The sequence below is a fragment of the Dendropsophus ebraccatus genome, chromosome 3 (genome assembly GCF_027789765.1).
Source record: "Dendropsophus ebraccatus isolate aDenEbr1 chromosome 3, aDenEbr1.pat, whole genome shotgun sequence".
NCBI classification, from domain to species: domain Eukaryota; kingdom Metazoa; phylum Chordata; class Amphibia; order Anura; family Hylidae; genus Dendropsophus; species Dendropsophus ebraccatus.
The window spans coordinates 89,884,849-89,906,886 of NC_091456.1; the positions used below are offsets into that span (position 1 = coordinate 89,884,849).

Consider the following 22,038-nt stretch of genomic DNA (forward strand, 5'->3'; position numbering starts at 1 on the left):
GAGGTTTAAGGCAGGAAGAAAGGATAGAAGTAAGTATTTTAGCATTAGGATTTATTAGGGAGATGGGTCTATAGTTAGTGGATAGTGTGGGGTCCTTGGGTTTGGGAATGAGGGTAATCATAGCATCCAAAAATTCAGAGGGAACAGACTGGCGATCAGGGAGAGAGTTGTAGAATAAAGTTAGGGGGCGAACAACATGGAGAAGGAATTTTTTATAGTACATTGCTGAGAACCCGTCAGGGCCAGGTGCTTTGCCTAATTTGAGGCGACGGATCACCTCTGTTACTTCCTCCTCCGTGATAGGACGATTAAGAAGGGATTGTTCTTCGGAGGATATTGAGGGAAGGGGGAGGGAGTCAAGAAATTGCATAATTTTGGGGTCAGAAGAAGAGATGGGGTTAGCATAGAGAGAAGAATAGAAAGAATGGAAAGTACGGTAAATGCGGTCAGGATGAGACGTACAGAGCCCCGGGCGTACCTGAAGTTTATGCACACAGTTTATCTTCTGTTTCTGGGTTAACATTCTAGCCAAGAGTCTATCCGGTTTATTAGCCCATTTATAGTACGTAGCTTGCGTCCAGCGTACCGCCTTTTCCGTCCTGTGGGTGAGAACTGCATCAAGCTGTAGCTTAACATCAGTCATAGCTTTAGCTAAATAAATATTAGGGTTGCGTTGGTGTGCAATAGATAGTCTCAAAAGCTTATTTTCTAATGCGGCCTGGGCCCTGTTGCGGTCCCTCTTTACCCCAGTAGCTAGGGAAATCAGTCTACCCCTCATATATGCTTTATGGGCCAGCCAAACCCAACAAGGGTCAGACGATGACACAGCATTGGCTTGGAAATATGACATAAGATCGCCCTGAAGCTGTTGGCGTGACCGAGGGTTCGTCAGAAAGGATTCATTGAGCCTCCATTTAAAGGGCGTAGATAATTTGCCTACAAAGTCAAATTCAGCCAACACTATGTCATGATCCGACCAAACAGAAAGAAAGAACATGTCTAGCATATAGGAGCGCAGGGAGTGTGGATGTGGAAGTTAAGACCCAGTCAATCCTGGTATAATGATGATGGGTAGGTGAAAAATAAGTGTAACCTCTAGCAGTACCATTATGTTCCCTCCACACATCCGCCACCCCTAAATTAGAGAAGGATGAGGCCAAAAGACGCTGCTGGGCACCAGTACGGCGCAGAGGAGCGTCGTTGGACCTGTCCAATTTACCGTTGTAAACCATATTAAAGTCACCAGCCCAGATCAGGAAATCATACTGTAAATCAGAAATAAGTGTACACATGCTCGTAAAGAAGGTTAGCGGATCATGGGTAGGGGCATACGAGTTAACCAAATAGAGTTGCTTTCCATATACCTCACCCATCAGTACCAGAAATCGACCCTCAGGGTCTATGATTTCTTTTTGCAAGGTAAAGGGAAAAGAATTACGGAGAAGGAACATGACTCCCCTGGTCTTAGTAAGATACGGGGCTATGTGGATCTTAGAGTACTGAGGGTGGAAGTACTTAGGAAAGGAGTGAGGTGTAAAATGGCATTCCTGGAGAGCTATGACATCAGGGGCATGCTTGAGGTAGTCCCGGAATGCCTTTTTACGCTTAACCGGGGAATTAAATCCCCTCACATTGTGGGAGAGTACTCTACACATGCAATGGGTTGAGGAAAGTGCAAAAAGGTAGTGCTAGTCGACTGACGCAGCCGGCTCTTCGGCTTATAGTTGCAGGATTCCAGTTCATCCGCGGACACTGAACAGATATAAGACACGACACTGTACAAACAAAGGCAAACATAACATAAGAAAACAGACGAAGAACAGAACTAAGAAAGAAACTTGTAAACAAAAAACCAAGATATACCAGAAGGGCTGGGAATCCGGAGATTGACCAACCGAATCCAGACATACCCAAGGGTATGGTAGGCAACATGGTTAACCGACTGTGACCGGCTAATGCACCGATCACCACCAAAACTGGGTTAGGCAAATAGAATGTACAGTAGGAACCTCATAACCGTAACATATTGAGGAAGGCTCAGGTAGATGCAGCGTCCTCGCCCACTTGGGCAGTTAGTCTTCTGGAAGGCGCCTTCACTGTGGACCAGGAACGCATGGGTCGTTGTTGTCTCTGTGGTAATGGAGGCGGGTCCGAGTCGTCACACAGTATGTCCTCCTTCGTCAGCGCTTCGCGCGCGTCATGCAGTGTTCGCACCATATAATTGTGATTGTTAATTGTAAAATTCTGAGAAAAAGGAAAGCCCCAGCGATATTTCACATTATTTTTAATCAGCGCCATGGTGATAGGGCGTAATTGGCGTCTTCTTTCCAGAGTGGAGGGGGCCAGGTCTGTGTAAAGTCGCACCGTGGCAGGGAGGCCTGGTAAAGGGTCAAGATTCCTGGCTGCTGCCATGATAGGGTCCCTTTGCTCCGGGTAGTGCAGCTTTAGGATTACATCCCGTGGGACATCAGCATTGCGTGGTTTATTGAGAGGCCTGTGGATCCTATCTAGCCTCAGCAATTCAGGCAGGGAGGAGGGGAGCAGCGACTGGAACAAAGCAGTTACAGTACCTTTAAGATCGGTGTACGTTTCGGGCAAACCCCGTATACGGATGTTCGCCCGGCGGGACCGGTTTTCAAGGTCCTCCAATTTTAGTTCCATAAGGCTCAGGCGCTCATTGTATTCATTAAAGTCCAGGTGGTCTGCCTCTAGGGTGTCAGCAATTTCATCTATCTTATGTTCTGCATCGGAGACCCTCTGGCCCAATTCCTGGACCTGTGTGGTAAACTCAGCGAGGACTTTCCGCAGTTCTTGCCTGAAAAGCTGTTTGATGGACCGGAACAGCGTCGGTGCATCCAGAGGGTCTGAAGAGTTCTCCTCGCCGTCCCCCTCCTCCGAGGCCCACAGCGTGTCCAAGATGGCGCTCGCTCCCTCCTGTGAGGCCTGCATGGTCCTGAAGATGTTGGGAATTGACTGTGATAATCGTTGCGGTAAGGGTTCCTTTGTCTTCTTGCTCTTTCTAGACATGTTCCCCAGTCGGTGGGAACGGGTGTGAAGCTTAGGAGCCGTGAAGCGGCGCTGAAGATAACCGGGTTAGTCACAGACGGAGCGGAGCTCACATGAGGTGCGTCCTCACCGTCGAGCTTTGCGCATGCGCCCCTAACATTTTTTTTTTTTAAGACATCAAAATTTTTCTTTTACACCAATATGATAGTAATAAAAACTAGAGATCATGGCGCAATAAAATGACACCCCAACCAGCCCTGTAGGGGGAAAAAATAAAAGCACTATGGCTCTTAGAAGGCGGGGAGGAACATTGCATTGATTTGACCCGGACATTCGGGCACCAATGACCTCAGTCATGAAGGGGTTACATTTAGATTGGCAAAAGAATAGCAATATGGATTTCTTAAGCAGAGCAAAATAATAATAGATAGGGTCATTATAAATGCAGTTATACCAGTTATAATATTTTTCCTCATAAAAAGTGGTAACGGAAAAACATCGATTTTTTTTTTTGTTGGATTTTTTGTACAATTTTTTTGTTATGATTTCCACAAGGACTTAGACATGTAAATGTTTGACTGTTTACTTAATTCAGCACACTACCTATATAGTGCAGTATATTATGCCTGTTGGCTATCCCACTAGGCCCTGAAAAAAAGAGTTCAAACATGGCAGATCTGGGAACCTTCATTGGTTCCTCTGGTGCCAACTAGAAACTCATTAACAGTCTGAAACCACATCAGACCCTACACATGAAACCACGTAGATGCCCTATTGCTATTTACCACAGTTTCTAAGAATTAAACAGTTTCCCTGACTTGGCTTTTAGAGCAAGAGCCAGGCTACTGCTAAGTCACCAAGCTCCCATTAAACACAGTATGGGACTCTCATGCCTTGCTTTACCTGCCTCACCATAAAAACATGTATCAATAAAGCCCTTTAGTGACTGCCACATTAATGCATAATAAGAGGCCACTAAATCCATTGCTATGAATGTCAGTGATGATTGTAGCACCCTCAATCAGTTCCTACTTATCTTCCATTAATAGAAGATGGGAAATCTCTGGGATTTAAAGGGTTTTTTTTTTTACCTCACAAAAATGTAAGAGTGCCTACCCATCTGTTTAAACATATGCTAGTATAAAACGTGGCTTTGATTTGCCATAAATTTATGATTGGGGTGGATAGACGGAGCTGTGTTGTGATGCCACATTGGTTTTTACTATGTACAAATAAAGTTAGATGGGAGAGCCGTGGGTTTATTTTCCAGTTAGTGAAATCATTTGTACGGCATTGGGATTGATAGCTGTTCTTAGTGTTTATGTACCAGAACATTTGCAAGTACAGTTGGGTTAAATTAATTTCTTATATGCCAGTGGCAGGGGAGGCTTACATTATATCACTATTGGGGCTCTGAGCTGAATGTTTTCTGAACATATGCATTCCCATAGCATTGATTGCATTATAAATATCCTCCTGTTATATGCTGACTTCTTATTGTTAGATCATCATGACTTTTTATGTCTTTGGGCGACATGTAACAACACAAAAAGGCGTACTTTTTTGCGGAAAGTGGCAATTTGCGAATATTTTATTCGCAAATGGCCGTTTTGTGAATAAAATATTCGCAAATTGCCACTTTCTGCCAGGTGCGCCGGGGGGGGGGGGGGGGGGGGGGGGGGGGGGGGGGGCGGTTAGGGGTTGTGTAGGGGGCGGAACGGGGGGCGCGGACCATGTGTTATGTGCTGACCTCTAAGAGGTGCTGTTTCTCCCTGTCCTATCCTCTCTGGTCTTTTCTCTTGCACACACTTATCCCCACCACTCACAGGAGGATACACAAAGTCCCCTGTAGGAGGAGTTACATGGTGGAAGAAGTGCAGTTTAGTCTTACTTAGTTTTTCAGTGAGAGAGGACACAAAAACAAGACAGTCTCTGCTGAAGTTAAGCCAGGGCCTGGCTTTTGCCAGGACCCTGTCAGGGACACCAAGTGCGTTCACACTAGGTATCCAGTGTGGAGAGTGCAGGAGAGTCCTTTCAGACCTTTTCCATTATGCAGTGCTAAGCTACAAGTAGGGGAGAGCGGCCACTAAGGAAAACCCTAATCCACGCCAGGATCGTGTCTAAACAGTGCAGGACTGACTCCTGAAGAAAGCGGAGTTGACCCCAGTAGGACAAAGCTACCGTCAAGAAAAGGTCTACGTATCCCACTGCGCAGTGCAGGTAACTGGGAAATTTCGGACACCTAGCTACACCCAGATAACCACAGCTGGGGCTCATGCCATTCACCTAGGACGGGTTCTACAACACTAGGGGGCAGAAGGGCAGTCAGACATTGTCTAAACGTGGGTATGAGTATTACTTCACTACAGATATCTACTATAGTTCCGGTAGAGTACAAAGGCTACATTAGGCATAGGGCTCCTTTGTCAGCAGAGAGTCCTGTGTCAGACTGAAAAGAAACCATCATTTCCTGCAGGACATACAGCAGCTGATAAGTATGGGAAGACATGAGATTTTTAAATAGAAGAAAATTACAAATCTATATAATTTTCTGAAACCAGTTGATTTGAAAGAAAAAGATTTTCGCTAGATAACCCCTTTAAGAATTTGGCTGGTTATCTATCCTTTGAAGGAATTAATATCCCACACTAACGACCGCAAATAATACACATGCTCATTATTTTAATTGTCCTAGGAATTACCACCGATTTTTCATAGACTTTACATAACACATTTTTAAATAAAATTAAAACAAACCTGTTGGTTTTTATATCTATTACAATTATTCTTTTTTATAACTCCAGGTTTTATTAGTGTGTGCACATAGCCTTAATGTGGAGCTTTTTTCTATAAGGTTTTTGGTAGATAAGTATCAGGCTTGCCACATTCCAAAACATTTATCTGTAAATTGTACCTACTTACATTGTCACTGATAGAAGCAGGGATATATGACAGATAAGGTATAGGTTCACTCCACTGTTTCTGTATTTCCCACCAGAGTATGTGGCATTCCCCTTCAGGGCTACACTAAAAAAAAGGAGGAAGGGGAAAGGGTTTTTTTTCTAAGTAAAACACTAAAACCAAGCTTAAAGACTATTATAAGCCCAAAGAATCATTCCCTGCTGTACCATATTACAGACCTAAGATATGCTCCTGCAAATGAAACAGTTTTTTCACAATATATAGTATTCAACAGAACATATATACAAGGAACAAAGCTGTATTTATGAATCATCCATTGCTACTAAAACTTTAAACCAGTCTAAGGCCGGGTTCACACACAGTATATTTGAGGCAGTATTTGGTCCTCATATCAGGTCCTCATAGCAACCGGACCAGGTGTGGATTAAAAACACAGAAAGGCTCTGTCCACATAATGTTGAAATTGAGTGGATGGCCGCCATATAACGGTAAATAACTGCCATTATTTCAATACCACAGCCGTTGTTTTAAAATAACAGCAAATATTTGCCATTAAATGATGGCCATCCACTCAATTACAACAATATGTGGATAAATGGCGGCCATCCACTCAATTACAACAATATGTGGACAGAGCCTTTCTGTGTTTTCAATCCACTCCTGGTTTTGGTTGCCCTGAGGACCTGACATGAGGACCAAATACTGCCTGAAATATTTCAGTCAGTATTGTGGTCCTCATATTGCAACCAAAACCAGGAGTGGATTAAAAACATAGAAAGGCTCTGTCCACATAATGTTGAAATTGAGTGGATGGCCGCCATATAAAGGTAAAAAACTGCTATTATTTCAATACAACGGCCGTTGTTTTAAAATAACAGCAAATATTTGCCATTAAATGGCGGCCATCCACTCAATTTCAACATTGTGTGAACAGATCCTTTCTGTGTTTTCAATCCACTCCTGGTTTTGGTTGCTATGAGGATCAAAATACTGACTGAAATATACTGTGTGTGAACCCAGCTAATGGTGCGTTCACACAGACAGATTATCTGACAGATTCTTGAAGCCAAAGCCAAGAATGGATTTAAAAAGAGGAGAAATCTCAGTCTTTCCTTTATGACCTGTTCTCTGTTTACAGTCTGTTCCTGGCCTTGGCCTTAAAAATTTGTCAAATAAATTTGTCAGTGTAAACGCATCGTCAGACTAAAGCCCCTATTACTTGGGGCAACGGAGAGGAGCAAACGAGCGCTGTCAGCTATTACACTCGTCGGCAGTCAGCGGGTGAGTAAAGGGGGGGGGCACAGGGAGCTGCGGGGGGGCTGCCTGGGTGATCGCTAGATCGTCCAGGCAGCCCATAGCAGGTAGCAGCGGTCTACTGCCGCCGATCCTATTCCATGGGGTGACAGCAGCAGATCGTTGCTACATTATGCTGCGTTTACACAGACAGGTTTATCTGACAGATCTTTGAAGCCAAAGCCAGGAACAGACTGTAAACAGAGAATGGGTCATATTGGAAATCCTGAGATTTCTCCTCTTTTCAAATCAATTCCTGGCTTTAGCTTCCAAAATCTGTCAGATAAATCTCTCTCATGTCATGTCATCTGACCGTTGTCTGCTATTACACAAGACGATGATCGGCCGTAACAGCCGATAAACGTTTTGTGTAATAGGGCCTTAAGGGTGCCTTTACATAGAGAGATTTATCTGACAGATCATTGGAGCCAATAAATAGAGAACAGGTCATAAAGAAAAGACTGAGATTCTCATCTTTTCAAATCCATTACTGGCTTTGGCTTCAACAATCTGCCAGATACAGGGCCGGCCTTAGGGGTGTGCGAGCAGTGCGGCTGCACAGGGCGCTTTGCACTCCCAGCAGGAAGGGGGCACTACCTGTTTCCCCCTGAGGCCATATAACGCAGGCACAGCAGTGTTGCTGAGTGTCAGCAAGGAGAAGCCTCCTCTCCCCCAGACATGTGACTGCAGCCTGGCCCCCTCCCCCGCCCCCCACAGCGTCTCCCGACTCATAGATGCCCCGCCCCCTCTCCCTCCGGACGGAGACATCAGCATTGTGATCCTCCGCTCTACCTCCTCCACCTCCTCCTCATGGGCAGAGACATCCTCCACTGATCCTTCTGTGTGAGTATATGTATGTGTCTGTGTGTATGTCTGTGTGTTAGTGGAGTGTGTGTTAGTGCTGTGTGGTGTGTGTGTGTGGAATACAACAACTCCCAGCATGCTCCTGTGTGGTGTGTGTGGAATACAACTCCCAGCATGCTCCTGTGTGGTGTGTGTGGAATACAACAACTCCCAGCATGCTCCTGTGTGGTGTGTGTGGAATACAACAACTCCCAGCATGCTCATATGTGGCTGTGTGTGGAATACAACAACAACAACTCCCAGCATGCTCTTGTGTGGTGTGTGTGTGGAATACAACAACAACTCCCAGCATGCTCCTGTGGGGTGTGTGTGGAATACAACAACTCCCAGCATGCTCCTGTGTGGTGTGTGTGGAATACAACAACTCCCAGCATGCTCCTGTGTTGGTGTGTGTGGAATACAACAACTCCCAGCATGCTCCTGTGTGGTGTGTGTGTGTGTGTGTGGAATACAACAACTCCCAGCATGCTCCTGTGTGGTGTGTGTGTGGAATACAACAACTCCCAGCATGCTCCTGTGTGGTGTGTGTGTGTGGAATACAACTACTCCCAGCATGCTGCTGTGTGGTGTGTGTGGAATACAACAACTCCCAGCATGCTCATATGTGGCTGTGTGTGGAATACAACAACAACTCCCAGCATGCTCCTGTGTGGTGTGTGTGGAATACAACAACTCCCAGCATGCTCCTGTGGGGTGTGTGTGGAATACAACAACAACTCCCAGCATGCTCCTGTGTGGTGTGTGTGGAATACAACTACTCCCAGCATGCTCATGTGTTGGTGTGTGTGGAATACAACAACTCCCAGCATGCTCATATGTGGCTGTGTGTGGAATACAACAACTCCCAGCATGCTCCTGTGTGGTGTGTGTGGAATACAACAACTCCCAGCATGCTCCTGTGTGGCTGTGTGTGTCTGTGTAAGCAGTACAAGTGTGTCTGTATGTGAATATGTGACTGTATCTGTGTGTAAGCAGTACAAGTGTGTCTGTATGTGAATATGTGACTGTATCTGTTTGTGTAAGCAGTATATACAGTGTTTGTCTCCAAGAGATAGGCTTGGGATGGGCTACAATCAGCCGGGAGGGGGGCGCCAAAAGAATATTCTGCACAGGGCGCCATCTAACCTAAGGCCGACCCTGGCCAGATAAATCTGTGTGTAAAGGCACCCTTAAAAGGCTGGGGTCTCCTGCATTATTTTCTGCATTTCTTTGCATTTCCAGAAACAAATCCAGTAGAAAGCAGGTATACAAGTCCTTTTTGTACATTCCCATTTCTTTTGACTCCTCTTTTGTTTCGGGCTCAAAAAATTTAATGAAACTGCCCCAAATAAAGCAGCAATCTTCCAAAAAACACTGTGACACCTGCATAAGAGTGAATTGTCTTTTTATTAACTATTACCAACTTCTGCACTATTAAAAGGAAGATGAAAGCACCGTGGGGTCTGGTGAACCCAACCCTTGTTGGCTGGTAACTAGTAAACTTTGTCCTACTTGAGAGAACTGGCAATAGCTAGTGTTCTGTCAGGAGTTGCATGCATTCCATACATCCCGAGCAGCAGTCAGAATCCCCTGCCCATGTTCACTGCCAGATTCCTCCTAGTCTGGCTGACATTACTGGCAATGTGCAACTGCAATTTCTAAATAGCAGAGCTTGTCCAAAGCAGCAGGCATGAAATACTACCAGACAAATACAAGCCTATCTGGGGGACAAGAAATGTTTATATCAGCATTGGCACAAACATTATATATTTTAATTGAGGTTAAATATTCTATGTAACATAGAAAAGTTGCATGTAAGGCTGGGTTCACACTGCGTTTTTGCAGTACCTATAATGGATCCGTTTTTAAGCGGTTACTTTTAACATACACAAAAATGTGCTCAACCACATTTTTTCTGTATGCTAAAAAATAAAAACAGATCCAATGGAAAATCAGATCCAAACAAATGCACACAATTTAATCCATTTTTGCATCTGTTCCCCCCCCCCCCCCCATAAAACAGATATGTTAAACAGACTCCAGAAACACTGTGTGGCCCTACCCTAACAGGGACAGTCGTACTCTTTAGTGCAGCAGTGGGGAACCTTTGGCCCGCGGGCCGAATCCGGCCCTTTAGACCTCCCGATGCGGCCCGCAGCTCCCCTGTGATGTGCGCGTCGCTCTGTTGGGGCAGGAGAGGACACTTCCTTCCTTCTCCTACAGGCTGCAATATGACGTCCTTTCAATGCGCGCCGTCTGCAGGAGAAGACAGGCACAGGCTAGAGGGGAGAGAACAAGACCTGGGCAGCGTGGAAGCGGAGGAAAGGTGAGTGGGATGTTTATTTTTTTTTATTTGGGACAGGCACTGGGGGTTAAATTGGCTACCAGGGACATGACTGGGGGGTTAACAAGGCTACCAGAGACATGACTGGGGGGCTTAACTAGGCTACCAGGGACATGACTGGGGGGTTAACAAGGCTACCAGGGACATGACTGGGGGGCTTAACTAGGCTACCAGGGACATGACTGGGGGGTTAACAAGGCTACCAGGGACATGACTGGGGGGCTTAACTAGGCTACCAGGGACATGACTGGGGGGTTAACAAGGCTACCAGGGACATGACTGGGGGGCTTAACTAGGCTACCAGGGACATGACTGGGGGGTTAACAAGGCTACCAGGGACATGACTGGGGGGCTTAACTAGGCTACCAGGGACATGACTGGGGGGTTAACAAGGCTACCAGGGACATGACTGGGGGGCTTAACTAGGCTACCAGGGACATGACTGGGGGGTTAACAAGGCTACCAGGGACATGACTGGGGGGCTTAACTAGGCTACCAGGGACATGACTGGGGGATTAACAAGGCTACCAGGGACATGATTGGGGGGCTTAACTAGGCTACCAGGGACATGACTGGGGGGTTAACAAGGCTACCAGGGACATGACTGGGGGGCTTAACTAGGCTACCAGGGACATGACTGGGGGGTTAACAAGGCTACCAGGGACATCACTGGCCCTTGACATGGAAAAGGTTCCCCACCCCTGCTTTAGTGGAACTGTACATGGTACTTTCAGGGCAATTACCATTGCCAGGGTGCCTTCACACGTTCCGACTCGCAGCTTATTTTCCGCAGAAAATCCACATGGTACAAATAAACGCACATAATACGCTGCTGTGTAAATACATTGCCGTTGAGTTACATAGTAATCATTATCGCAGCGGATTTCATTGCAATAAACTCGCAGCATGAAATCTGCTGCGAGTCGGTACGTGTGAAGGCACCCTTAAGCGGACATGTCTCCAGCTTTTTAAATGCCTAAACTAAAGGCAGCATACAATAAGACTTCCTACCCCAAATCTATAGATGACACTCTTATTAAAATCCAGGGCTTTAGTGCTGAACTGTGTTGAGCTTTTTCAGGCCAGGGAAACACCACGTGGGTTTTATTCCCTAATTTGCATATTATTTCAAATGCTTCTATCTCAGCATTGGAGCACCAGATTGCATGAGTGGCATGTATGGATTCAAGGTAAGAAGCCTTATTAGATAGCACCTTTAAGGTAGTTTAGGCAATAAAAAGCTTAAAGGGAATGTGCCATCAGAAAATGACATACTGTTTAATATTTTTATGTTAAACATTTAAAAAAAAAGAATTTGGTGCAATTTTTTTTTTTTTTCAATTTTTTCTATCTATATTATAAAATAATCCTGATATCTTGCAGTTTTCATTCTAACCACTGGGACTAAAACTAAAATGAGACTTCCCGCTGTGTCCGTGGTGATAACAGGAGTCTGCTGTAAAGTGATCTGTACAGCATTACAGCGACATGTGACACCAGTAGATGGAGAAGACAATAACAGCTCCCTGTGGAATGACCTCTTCAAAGGTCATAGAACGCACTCAGTAATGTTTCACATTCACCTCAAGGGGACAGAGTCTGTCTATTGTGGTCTGTGTGTCCATGAGTCTTGCTGTAAAGCATGTCACTAAATGCTGTTAAGAATGGGCCAGGCAAGATGGCAGCCCCAAAACAATGAATAAGTAAAAAAAAAAAAATTGTACCGTCAGAGTCGCAGTTTGTGTCTCTCATGTAACAGTGCCTTTGTCAGGGCTCAGCAGCTCCCCGCACTAAAAGAGGGGCCGGCCCTCTGGTAATACCGACGGCATCCCTAGCTACCAGGCGGCCGTGACGGCTATGTTTGAATGTTGCTGCAGCTGGCGCTTCAATGCTCCTAGCCGAGCTGCTTAGGTTACATTTGAATGATGCTTACTGGCGGTTGACGCCATCAGTTTGCTTCTGTACATGCTGGAGTCTCAGTCCCTAATAATGTCCTGGGACTCCAGCCTCTATAAAACCACTCCCCTCACTAATTCCTTTGCCTGCAATAGAGTCTAGTTTACTAGTGTTTCTTGACCTAGCATTTCCCTGCATTGTGTTCTGACTTTCTGGCTTTTGACTTCTCTTTAGATCACAATTTTGTGCTGCTAGCTTGTTTCTGTCTCAAACCCCGACCCTGATTTATTGTGTTGTGTCTGTCTTGTCTGTGTTCACACTTATAAAGGATTAGGGACCGTCACCAGTTGTCCGCTGCCACCTAGGGTTGTTGAGGCAAATAAGTAAGGACAGCGGGTCAGGTGCCAGCGTCAGGGCTACTCCTGCCCTTTGTTGTTCTGTTCCGTATCCTAACAGCTTTATTCAAGCAACCTGCATTACAAAGCCATCCTTGCTCTGAAATACCATTTTTAGAAATATAGCAATTATGGACACGCATTACAGGCATACATTGTAAATACAGTAGAAATTTTTGTTGCCACATTTTTTTCTGTTTTGGTCAGCAGTTTTATGTTCAGATTTTTGGCTGCCCTATGGGCAAGAAATTTTATTCCTGCTAGGCAACCTTTACATGTCCTATTGAGAGGAAGTTTTCTTGTATCATCCCAATAATTTGTTCTACCGCCATATTGCTTGGTATGGGAGGTACATAAACGACCTCCTCCTAATCTGAAATGGTACTTCGGAGGAGGCTTTTAATTCTGTACAGCTTATTAATACCAACAATATGAACCTAAATTTCACATATCATTTTGACACCCCCAAAAATGTATTTTCTTAATATTTTGCTTAGTTTCAAGGATGGCAAGATTTATACATCACTGTATAGGAAGCCAAGTGCAGGAAATGGCCTTTTACATGCCACTTACGAAGAATGTTATTAGTAATTTACCTATTGGAGAGTTTATTAGGATTAGTCGTAGCTGCTCGACTCTAATCTAATATAATGCTATAGGTTTGGCTCTTGAGAACCGACTCAAAGCAAGAGGTTATTCTGTGGATGTCATTACCAGAGCTAGAGTGGTTGCTGGAAACCTTACTAGACAATACCATCTTCTGGGTAGGAATATGGGCGGTTCCCGATCTTCCCATATGAATAGAGGTGGACAACTGTTTTCTTCACACCATATAGTTCACAATTCAGGGATATACACAACATCATTATGAAGTACAGGGCTGTATTTACCACTAGGCACCCGTGGTCCGGTGCCTAGGGCAGCACCTTGCAGGGGGGCAAGGGGAAAGAAATAACTTTTTTTTGTTGTTGTTATTTTTTTAGTCTCCCACCTCCTGTTCAGACTTGCCAGTAAAACTGGTTCCTTTTTGAGTGGTGAGGGGGTGGGGGGGTTATGGTGGAATTGTTCAGGTCTGGAGCTATTACTTACCAAATCTAACAATCCTGAGGTGAGAAATCCATCAGACAACTGCATACAGCTCTATGTGTAGGGAAATGCATGTGGCCAAAACCACCATCCCCCATGCTCCCAATGATGGGGTGTCTTCAGGTTTAGTGCCTAGGGCAGCAGCAGCTGTTAATACGGCCTTAATGAAGTATATACCATTATCATAGCATGAAGAGACTTGTGAAACCAATTTGTCTAAGGCTATGTTTCCACACAGTATTTTTGCTCAGTATTTTGCAACCAAAACCAGGAGTGGATTGAAAACACAGAAAGGCTATGTGCACACACTGTTGAAATTGAGTGGATAGTGGTCATATAATGTTAGATAACTGCATTTTTCTTAAAACAACGTCAGTTTTGTTTTGAAATAATGGCAGTTATTTGCCATTAAATGGCGGCCATCCACTTAATTTAAACAGTATGTGAACATAGCCTTTCTGTGTTTTCAATCCACTCCTGCGTTTGGTTGCAGAATACTGAGCAAAAATACTTTGTGGGAACATAGCCTAAGGGCCCTATTCCACCGGACGATTATCGTTCAGATTATCTTTAAATCGTTCGAATCTAAACGATAATTGTTCAGTTGAAATGCAGTTAACGATTAACAACCGAACGAGAAATCGTTGATCGCTTTATAAGACCTGGACCTATTTTTATCGTTGCTCGTTCGCAAAACGTTCGCATTGAATAAGACATTGTTTGGTCGTTCACAATAGATACAAACGCAATAGCAAATAAAAACTATCGCAATTACGATCATAAGTAACGATTATCGTTCCATGGAAATGAGTGAACGTTTTCAGGTCTTTCGCAATAGCGGTTGTTTGAGATCGTTAACGATTATGCAAACGATAATCGTCCGATGGAATAGGGCCCTAAGGCTAAATATAGAGTGGATTGAAAACACAGAAACGCTATGTTCACAAACTGTGCACCGTTTTAAACAGGAGGAATACTAAACAAAAGAGAGGCAAGGGTAGTGGTGCCTCATGTATTACCACGCGAGAAACAAAGTGAAATAAGCAGAATGCTCATCTTGAAGCCCCTTGGGCTTGATACATATCACCCCCCTGGATAGGCAGGGTCCTTAAAAGTAGTAAGCGTCACCCACTGGCTAGAGAGATAAGGTCAAAGGACAAAGGCCTGCCAAAGCCGACAGTACCGTGACTGGGATACTCCCAGGAAGGGGCCAGTGACGTGCAAGAAAAAAAAAAAAAAGGACACTGTACTTTCAATTGTTAGCGCTGCTTCAAATATCCAGAGGACCACACGTAAATTGGCATAAATAAAAATATATTCTATAGTCTACATTTGTGCTTTTAGAATACATTTTTATTTATGCCAATTTACATGTGGTCTTCTGGATGTCGGGCAGTGCTGACAATTGGAAGTACTGTTTCTTATGTTACTGACTCGGACCCCTGACCCATTGTGCTCCATTGTGTGCTATGAGTTCACCCGTGCGCGCCCGCATCACAACTCAGCAGCGCTAAAGATCATCTGGCCGCTACTGCAGTACCAACCGGCATGAGCTTTTCTGGGACCGGCCGTTCCGTTCCATAGCCTATGGCTGTAGTTGTGCTTCTCCTGGCCCCCCATCTGTATAGCAGCTGGGAGCTGTGGGGTACATGGTCTGCTACACAATGTATCACTAGGAGACAAAGATGTGTCAGATAACAGCAGCCAATCACAGGGCAGCTTTTATTTCTCACAATATTCTGCTGTGACTGGTTAATATCTGTCGGACACACAACTGTGTCCGATTTTTGTGTGGACAGATGAATGAATCTAGGCCAGTGCTCCAGATCGCTGGCGCCACACACGTCAGGCTCTGCCCACAGCCAACATGGCGGCGGCATCCTGTTACGTCTCCACAGCACAGCTACAAAGCCTGCTCTCTCCCACCCAGTCCGCCGCCGCCTGACTCAGCTGTGTGATTCATACACGTCTATGAGTAAGGGATCGCTCACAGGGCATTGTCAGATTTCCAGTCAACACAAACCCTACTTGGGCCGGCGTAAATAAGCCGCGTGCTCTACGGCTCGGGCCCCCGGGCTTTAGAGCCCATCAGCTTCCCATGATAACCGACTAATCCCACCACAGAGCCAAAGCCGAGACGTACTGCGTGGCCGAGCCGTCGCCGGCATATTTAGTCCTGGCAGCGCTGACCATAACGCGTACTATCTCGCCCAAACCCTTCGAGTGGGGGTCTCCGCCCTATTCCCAAACCATTGCTCGCCCCCCTCGTCTTGCTCCCAGGCCCTGTCTCCGTCTCGTCCCCTCTAGCAGCCGTTAGCGTGCCCCAGGCGCCCACATCAAAGATGCTCGCGCTTCCTGGTGGGCGGGGCGCGTCGCCGTGATGTCAGCGGAGCCCAGGCCAAGGATTGGGGGCGGCTTGTAGTTGTCGCCCAGGCCCAGAGTCTACAGTGAGGAGGAGGAGGAGGAGAAGAAGGAGGAAGAAGCAGCAGCAGCACAACCAGCAGCAGCAGAGCGAGAAATAAATAAAGAGAATGGAGAGGGGCGGGCGGGGGACTACTGAGAAGCCACGGAGCCGGCGTGTGTGAGGACCACTGCCTGCCTGCCTGCCGCGTCCATTGTCACCCAAAGCGTCCCCGGTGGAGGCGAGTTGTGTATAACGTTATGTACTCCGTATGTATATCTCTCTCCGTGCCTACATCTAGCATGGCGGGGTGGGGGGATGTGTGTGCTGCTCCATAGGGGGAGGGGGTTGTTGTGCTTCCTGCCTGTGGGGATGGATTCTATAGACGTGGATGCATCTAGAGCCGCACAATGTGATCTGCGCTCTACAATCTCTTTGTTTATCCAGCCAACAATGCCATGAATATGGATAGTGCTATGTGTATGTCCCAGCTCCCCCACACACTGCACGGACCCCTCTATTGTCTATGGTGGGCAGCCTATTGTCAGGGCCAACTTGTCTGGGACTTGGGAGCTCTTCATCAGAAGGCTGATGGGCAGCCAATGGGCAGTGGTGCTGTGCCAGGCCTGCCACCTCCATCCTCCCCTGAGCCCACACAGGGGGGGCACATACAGGCCTGCCACTGCCTTTGTCTTCCTCCCTCAGCACACAGATCATGTATTAGAGCAGCTTTGTCGTCACAGTGTGTCACCGGATACATGGGAGCTGTACACAGATGGAGAGCCCCTGCATGTCCTCTTATCTTCTATATGATACAGTGAGTGGCATACTGCCTATATAATATGCTTCTCCTTCTGGTTATTAGATCCCTATGACCTGTACATAGATCACTCACAGTAAGTGTAGTGTAATACTCTCTCCATGGCTTGTGAAGGTGCATGAGGTGATCATCTGGGGTCACTTGCCTCTATATTAGTAGCATTAGGACCCATTCACCCCCTATATTTGCTCTGAGTTTTGTGTATGTGTTTGTTTACCCAAAAACGTGATGCAGACATGAGCCGGCCATATCTATAGACCTCCATAAAACGGATGGACAATGTATATTTGCATGTGTTCATTGTATAGATTGTACAGAACAGAGCCACAAGCATGGCTGCCTATAGCTTTCACTATATGTGTACACTGGCTACAACTCTATTGCCATAATAATAAACATACACACCTATAGCAGGAAGAAAAGCAAACCCACTCATAAAGAAAGCCTGTGTATATATACAGCCAACAGATACAAAAGTGTAATGTGACCGAATCCTCATCCAATCGAAATGCTGGGATCTTATTTTATATCCGATAAGTGTTTTTTTTTTTTTTTATTGTAGCATTTTTATATTTCTTTATTCTGGGTGAAAACAGTAGAACGAGGCATTCTAGTGGTGGGCTGTATTGACTGAATGGATCGACCCCTTAGCTCTGTATGCTTGCGAGTATGTGGAGGGTAAATCCCAGCAATCCCTAGCATTCCCTGATGTGCCTATTATCAGAATTGATCCCTTTTACATGCAGGAAGATTGCCATAATAAGCGTGGAGGGCCATTGGGAATTCATATAATCCCTGATGTCCTAGGGCAGTGTTCCCTCTTCTGTGGCTCTCCAGCTGTTGGGAAACTACAGCTCCCATCATCAGTAGTGGATTATAATAGGGGCGTTTCGGGCGGCAGCCCGGGGCCCTGAGCTCCAGGGGGGCCCATGACCACCAAAAAAGACTTATACTTTCAGTGGTGTACTGTCTCCTGGCTACACTTCCGCCATGATTTGCAAAAATCACAGGTTTTTTATGGCAATTTTGCACAAATCAGGACATCATGACATTATCTGTCCTGTACTATGAACGCCAGGCTAGTGCTGCCATAGTTACAGTGTGGTGGGGGGGCCCAGGCTCGGTGAACAGCCCGGGGCCTATGGTAAAGTTAATCCGCCCCTGCCCATCATGTCCTGGTGTGTTTCTCACCAGCTGGAGAGCAACAGGTTGGGGAGCACCGCCCTAGGGGGTCCATGTGAATTCAGGCTGTTGTATATCCTATATTCTGTAGAGCTGTTCTGTGTCTGTGGCTGACATGGGGAGGTTACATGGTCTCTGCTAGGTGTACATGACTCCTGTTCTGAACTATTGGGGTATTGTTCTTCATGCAGTTCCCAAGTACCAGTGTTCAGTTGTACCATATGGCACAGGTTTTATTTACAGCAAAACACTTATGGGAACATGCACAGATTCCCACTCCCCCATGACCGGGTAGGGGTCTTAGTGGGATGAAAGACTACTAGTCTCTTAAGATGGGTATTTGTGACTAAAGCTTGGAAAATAATTGAAGTTGTCACCCAAGTTCTCCCTGCTAGGCTTAATATGTGATTCATATAGTGAGGTGTGGCTTGTCATTTGCATCTGCTGGCTTGTGTGCACGGCTTCATGTAGGTATGATAGTGTTTGTCAATGAGGAAAACTGAATGAGCATATGTGAGTTCTTAAATTTGCATGTTCTATATGCATCATTGCTGTACACACTGACTGTCAGCACATGGGGAGGAGGGAGGAAGCCTTCATGTTCTGTAGTAGCCAGTAAGGTGCCTGCCTATTGTTCAGTAGGTGAGCTTTACATTCTTTATAAGCGCTTCTGGGTCAAGCGTTTAATGCATTAGTCCTGTCGGTCTGCTGTCTCGCTATAGCTTGTAAATGTAGGCTAACCGTACATTATTCAGTAGAGGATAATATAGTCCTAATCCTCTGAAAAGCTTTCACCTGTCCACTGATGTGATTATAGAGCTAGGTTAGAAGGCACAGGATATCCTAACATGTAGGCCATTATTACGTGTTACTATGTGGTCATATTCCCAGTACATGTGGCCTACCTGCCATAGTGACAGTGCTTACAGCAGCTAAGCCTCTTCAGTGGAAAAATGTCTTTATATGGAACACCAGTTGTAGGCTGAAAAATGCTAGATTTCATTGAAAGGTGTGTTTTGTTTTTTTTTTTTGTTTTTTTTTCCTTTTAAGTTGTACTTACAAATGTAGCATCCACTTGTTAATCCCACACACACCTCTGTGCAAAGAGAAATCTGTGTGATCAGAAAGCTTTCATTCTCAGAGATTTGTCCCAGAATCGTGTTGCTCTGGGTAACATCGCTGTTCTTCCAGTTCTTGTTCGTGACCTTTTTAATGTCTTTGGAAGCAGCAGATGTGTCTTTATAGAACATAGTAAGCCATGAACAGATTGCAGTTACATGCAAGTCTCTGTGTCTTTCAGTAGCGCTGTCATGGTCTACAATTTTACAGGGTGTGCTCACTGTTACTAATGGGTGCGAAGTTTCCCTCCATAATTGATTGAAGATCAATCAAGAAAGTAAATATATTACAGTTTTGCAATTGTTATTGGCCGTGTGGCTTTTGCATGTGAAACAGATCAATTTAACTTGTTTCACGTGTAAAAACATCTTCATTCACTGCATTGCAAGACCATGGTAAAATGTGATTTTGGTGTCCATAGATTGGCCACATGGCACTGCCACATGCGAACCTAGCCCTATATGTGGTATTATTCACTATTGTTCCAGGTAAACTAGGCCTTATGGTGGGATAGTATCATTAGAATCCATGGGAAAAATGATTTGCTAAAAAAAAAAACTGCCAAATGCGATAAGAAAAAGTTTAAACAACCAAAGTAATTGAATTACAATTCATTAATAAAACCCACATTTGCAACAGCACAGCAAGAAACACATTGAGCCCCGCCAACATGTGGCACTTCTGTGTCCCTGCCATTAAAGAGAGGCTAAATATCTTCTCTATGGGGGCCTTTTTACAGGCAGACTTATCCAGCCAGGAACAGACTATTAAAGGGGTAGTGCGGCGTAAAGAATTGACAGAATAACACACATTACAAAGTTATACAACTTTGTAATGTATGTTATGTCTGTGAATGGCCCCCTTCCCCGTGTCCCACCACCCCCACCCGTGTTCCCGGAAGTGTGGTGCGCTATACATACCTGTCACGTGCCGACTCGTCTCCGATCTTCACTCTGCGATGTAGTCTTCGGCCGAATCCCTCCGGGCTTCCTGAGTGCCGGCCGCCCTCTGCCGTGTCATCGGCTGCTCAGCCGCGATTGGCTGAGCATAACTGTGCTCAGTCAATCTCGGCTGAGCACCTGATGACGCTGAAGAGGGCGGCCGGCACTCAGGAAGCCCGGAGGGATTCGGCCCGGCCGTCCGAAGACGACATCGCAGACTGAAGATCGGAGACGAGTCGGCACGTGACAGGTATGTATAGCGCACCACACTTCCGGGTACACGGGTGGGGGTGGTGAGACACGGGGAAGGGGGCCATTCACAGACATAACATACATTACAAAGTTGTATAACTTTGTAATGTGTGTTGTTCTGTCAATAATTCTTTACCGCCGCACTACCCCTTTAATAGAGAACAAGGAAAGACTGAAATTTCTGGTCTTTTCAAATCCATTCCTGGCTTTGGCTTCAATAATCTGTCAAATAAATCTGTGTGTGTAAAAGGACCCTATGTCTAGACTTTATGCAGTCATGTGATTTAGGGCCCTATTACACCAGCAGATGTTTGACAGAGTTTTTCAGCCAACGCCAGGAATAGATTTGAAAAGAGGAGAAATCTCAGTCTTTTATGACCTGTTCTCTGTTTATAGTCTGTTCCTGGGTTTGGCTGAAAAAAATCTGTCAGATAATCTGTTAGTGTAATAGGGCCCTAAATCATAACATGACTGCGTGTCCTGCTTGTGTGAACGCACCCTTAAATTGAATGTTTAAATTTCAAATTCAGAACACCATAATAGGCACATATGGGAATGTGGAACAGAAAGTTGTAAACTTACTTGAGTTGAGTTATTTTAAATAATTTTTTGTGATACATGAGGGCTGTGTTTATATATTAGTATTTTTTGTGTCTCCTCTTTTCCTTATGGTTGTTTTAATGTAGGGAATATTGCAATAATTTTATTTTTATTGTTAATTCCATTGCTAACTGATGCTCATGTGTTAGCCCCGGTTGCAGGTGAAACACAGCCTCCTTATACTCATTGCAGGGCTTATCTAGGTCTGCTAAGACCCAGCATCTCAGCTACCCCTATGATCACAGGGCTCTGTGCATACATAGATTGGGATTGCAGGGACAGTAATGGTCCTTTTACACAGATCAATTATTATCCACTGAGTTGAGCCGATTATCGCTCCTTGTAATAGAGAACGATCAGCCAATGAAATGATCACCGTCACTTCTCTAGGCCCTTACCTAAAATCCTTGTGCGTGCATCGCTACGTGTAATAGAGATGCGTGGCTGACTATGGAACAAATCGTTAGTACACTACCTGTTCACGCTCCCGATCTTCTCTTGCCCTCTGAATGTGTCCCGATGCCGTGCAACTTCAGAGCTGGTCAGCCAATCTCTTAGAGACTGCGCTGAAGCTGCAGTCGTGGGACCGGGAAGCAAGCAGAGCGCAGGAGAAGACCGGTAAAGTAATAACTGTTTGGGCAAGGGCTGCACAGACATCACTAACTATGCAGCACTTGCTATGTGATTAATAAGCTCAGTAAATGAGCACTGGCGCTGGTTTACAATGTTAGTTGGGCCTCCATCGCCCAGTGTAATAGTACCCTTACTCCATGATACCAAAACAGCTGCAGACTTTGGAAGAAAATTCAGGAACATCCTTGCTGAGTCACTTGTGGACAATCTGCATGTTTTAAGAAGTTTGGGGGGTGGTGATCCCTACCTATTGGGAGGTATTTATAGAAGTTTTTATTTTGTGCCAATTGGCAGAATACCTGTAT

The 22,038-nt window shown here is 45.4% G+C and overlaps 1 protein-coding gene and 1 long non-coding RNA gene across 4 annotated transcripts in view; one reads left to right on the forward strand and one right to left on the reverse strand.

The window, feature by feature from the left end:
* Positions 1–15,867, reverse strand: part of LOC138785828 (uncharacterized) — a 46,697-nt gene extending 30,830 nt beyond the window's left edge. The window contains exons 1-2 of the long non-coding RNA XR_011362159.1: positions 15,330–15,867; positions 5,929–6,033 (exon numbers count right to left, since the gene is read on the reverse strand). This is a non-coding gene — a long non-coding RNA (uncharacterized lncRNA). The remainder of the gene's footprint in view (positions 1–5,928; positions 6,034–15,329) is intronic.
* RNF38 (ring finger protein 38) overlaps positions 1–22,038 on the forward strand; it is a 256,727-nt gene that overhangs the window by 190,563 nt on the left and 44,126 nt on the right. The window contains exon 1 of one of the 3 annotated variants that reach the window (XM_069962199.1): positions 15,854–16,455. The exons of the other annotated variants lie outside the window; for them this stretch is intronic. Coding sequence (XP_069818300.1) covers positions 16,447–16,455 — 9 coding nt within the window. The 5' untranslated portion in view covers positions 15,854–16,446. Of the gene's footprint in view, positions 1–15,853; positions 16,456–22,038 lie in introns of those variants that run through there. 3 annotated transcript variants of the gene reach the window in all.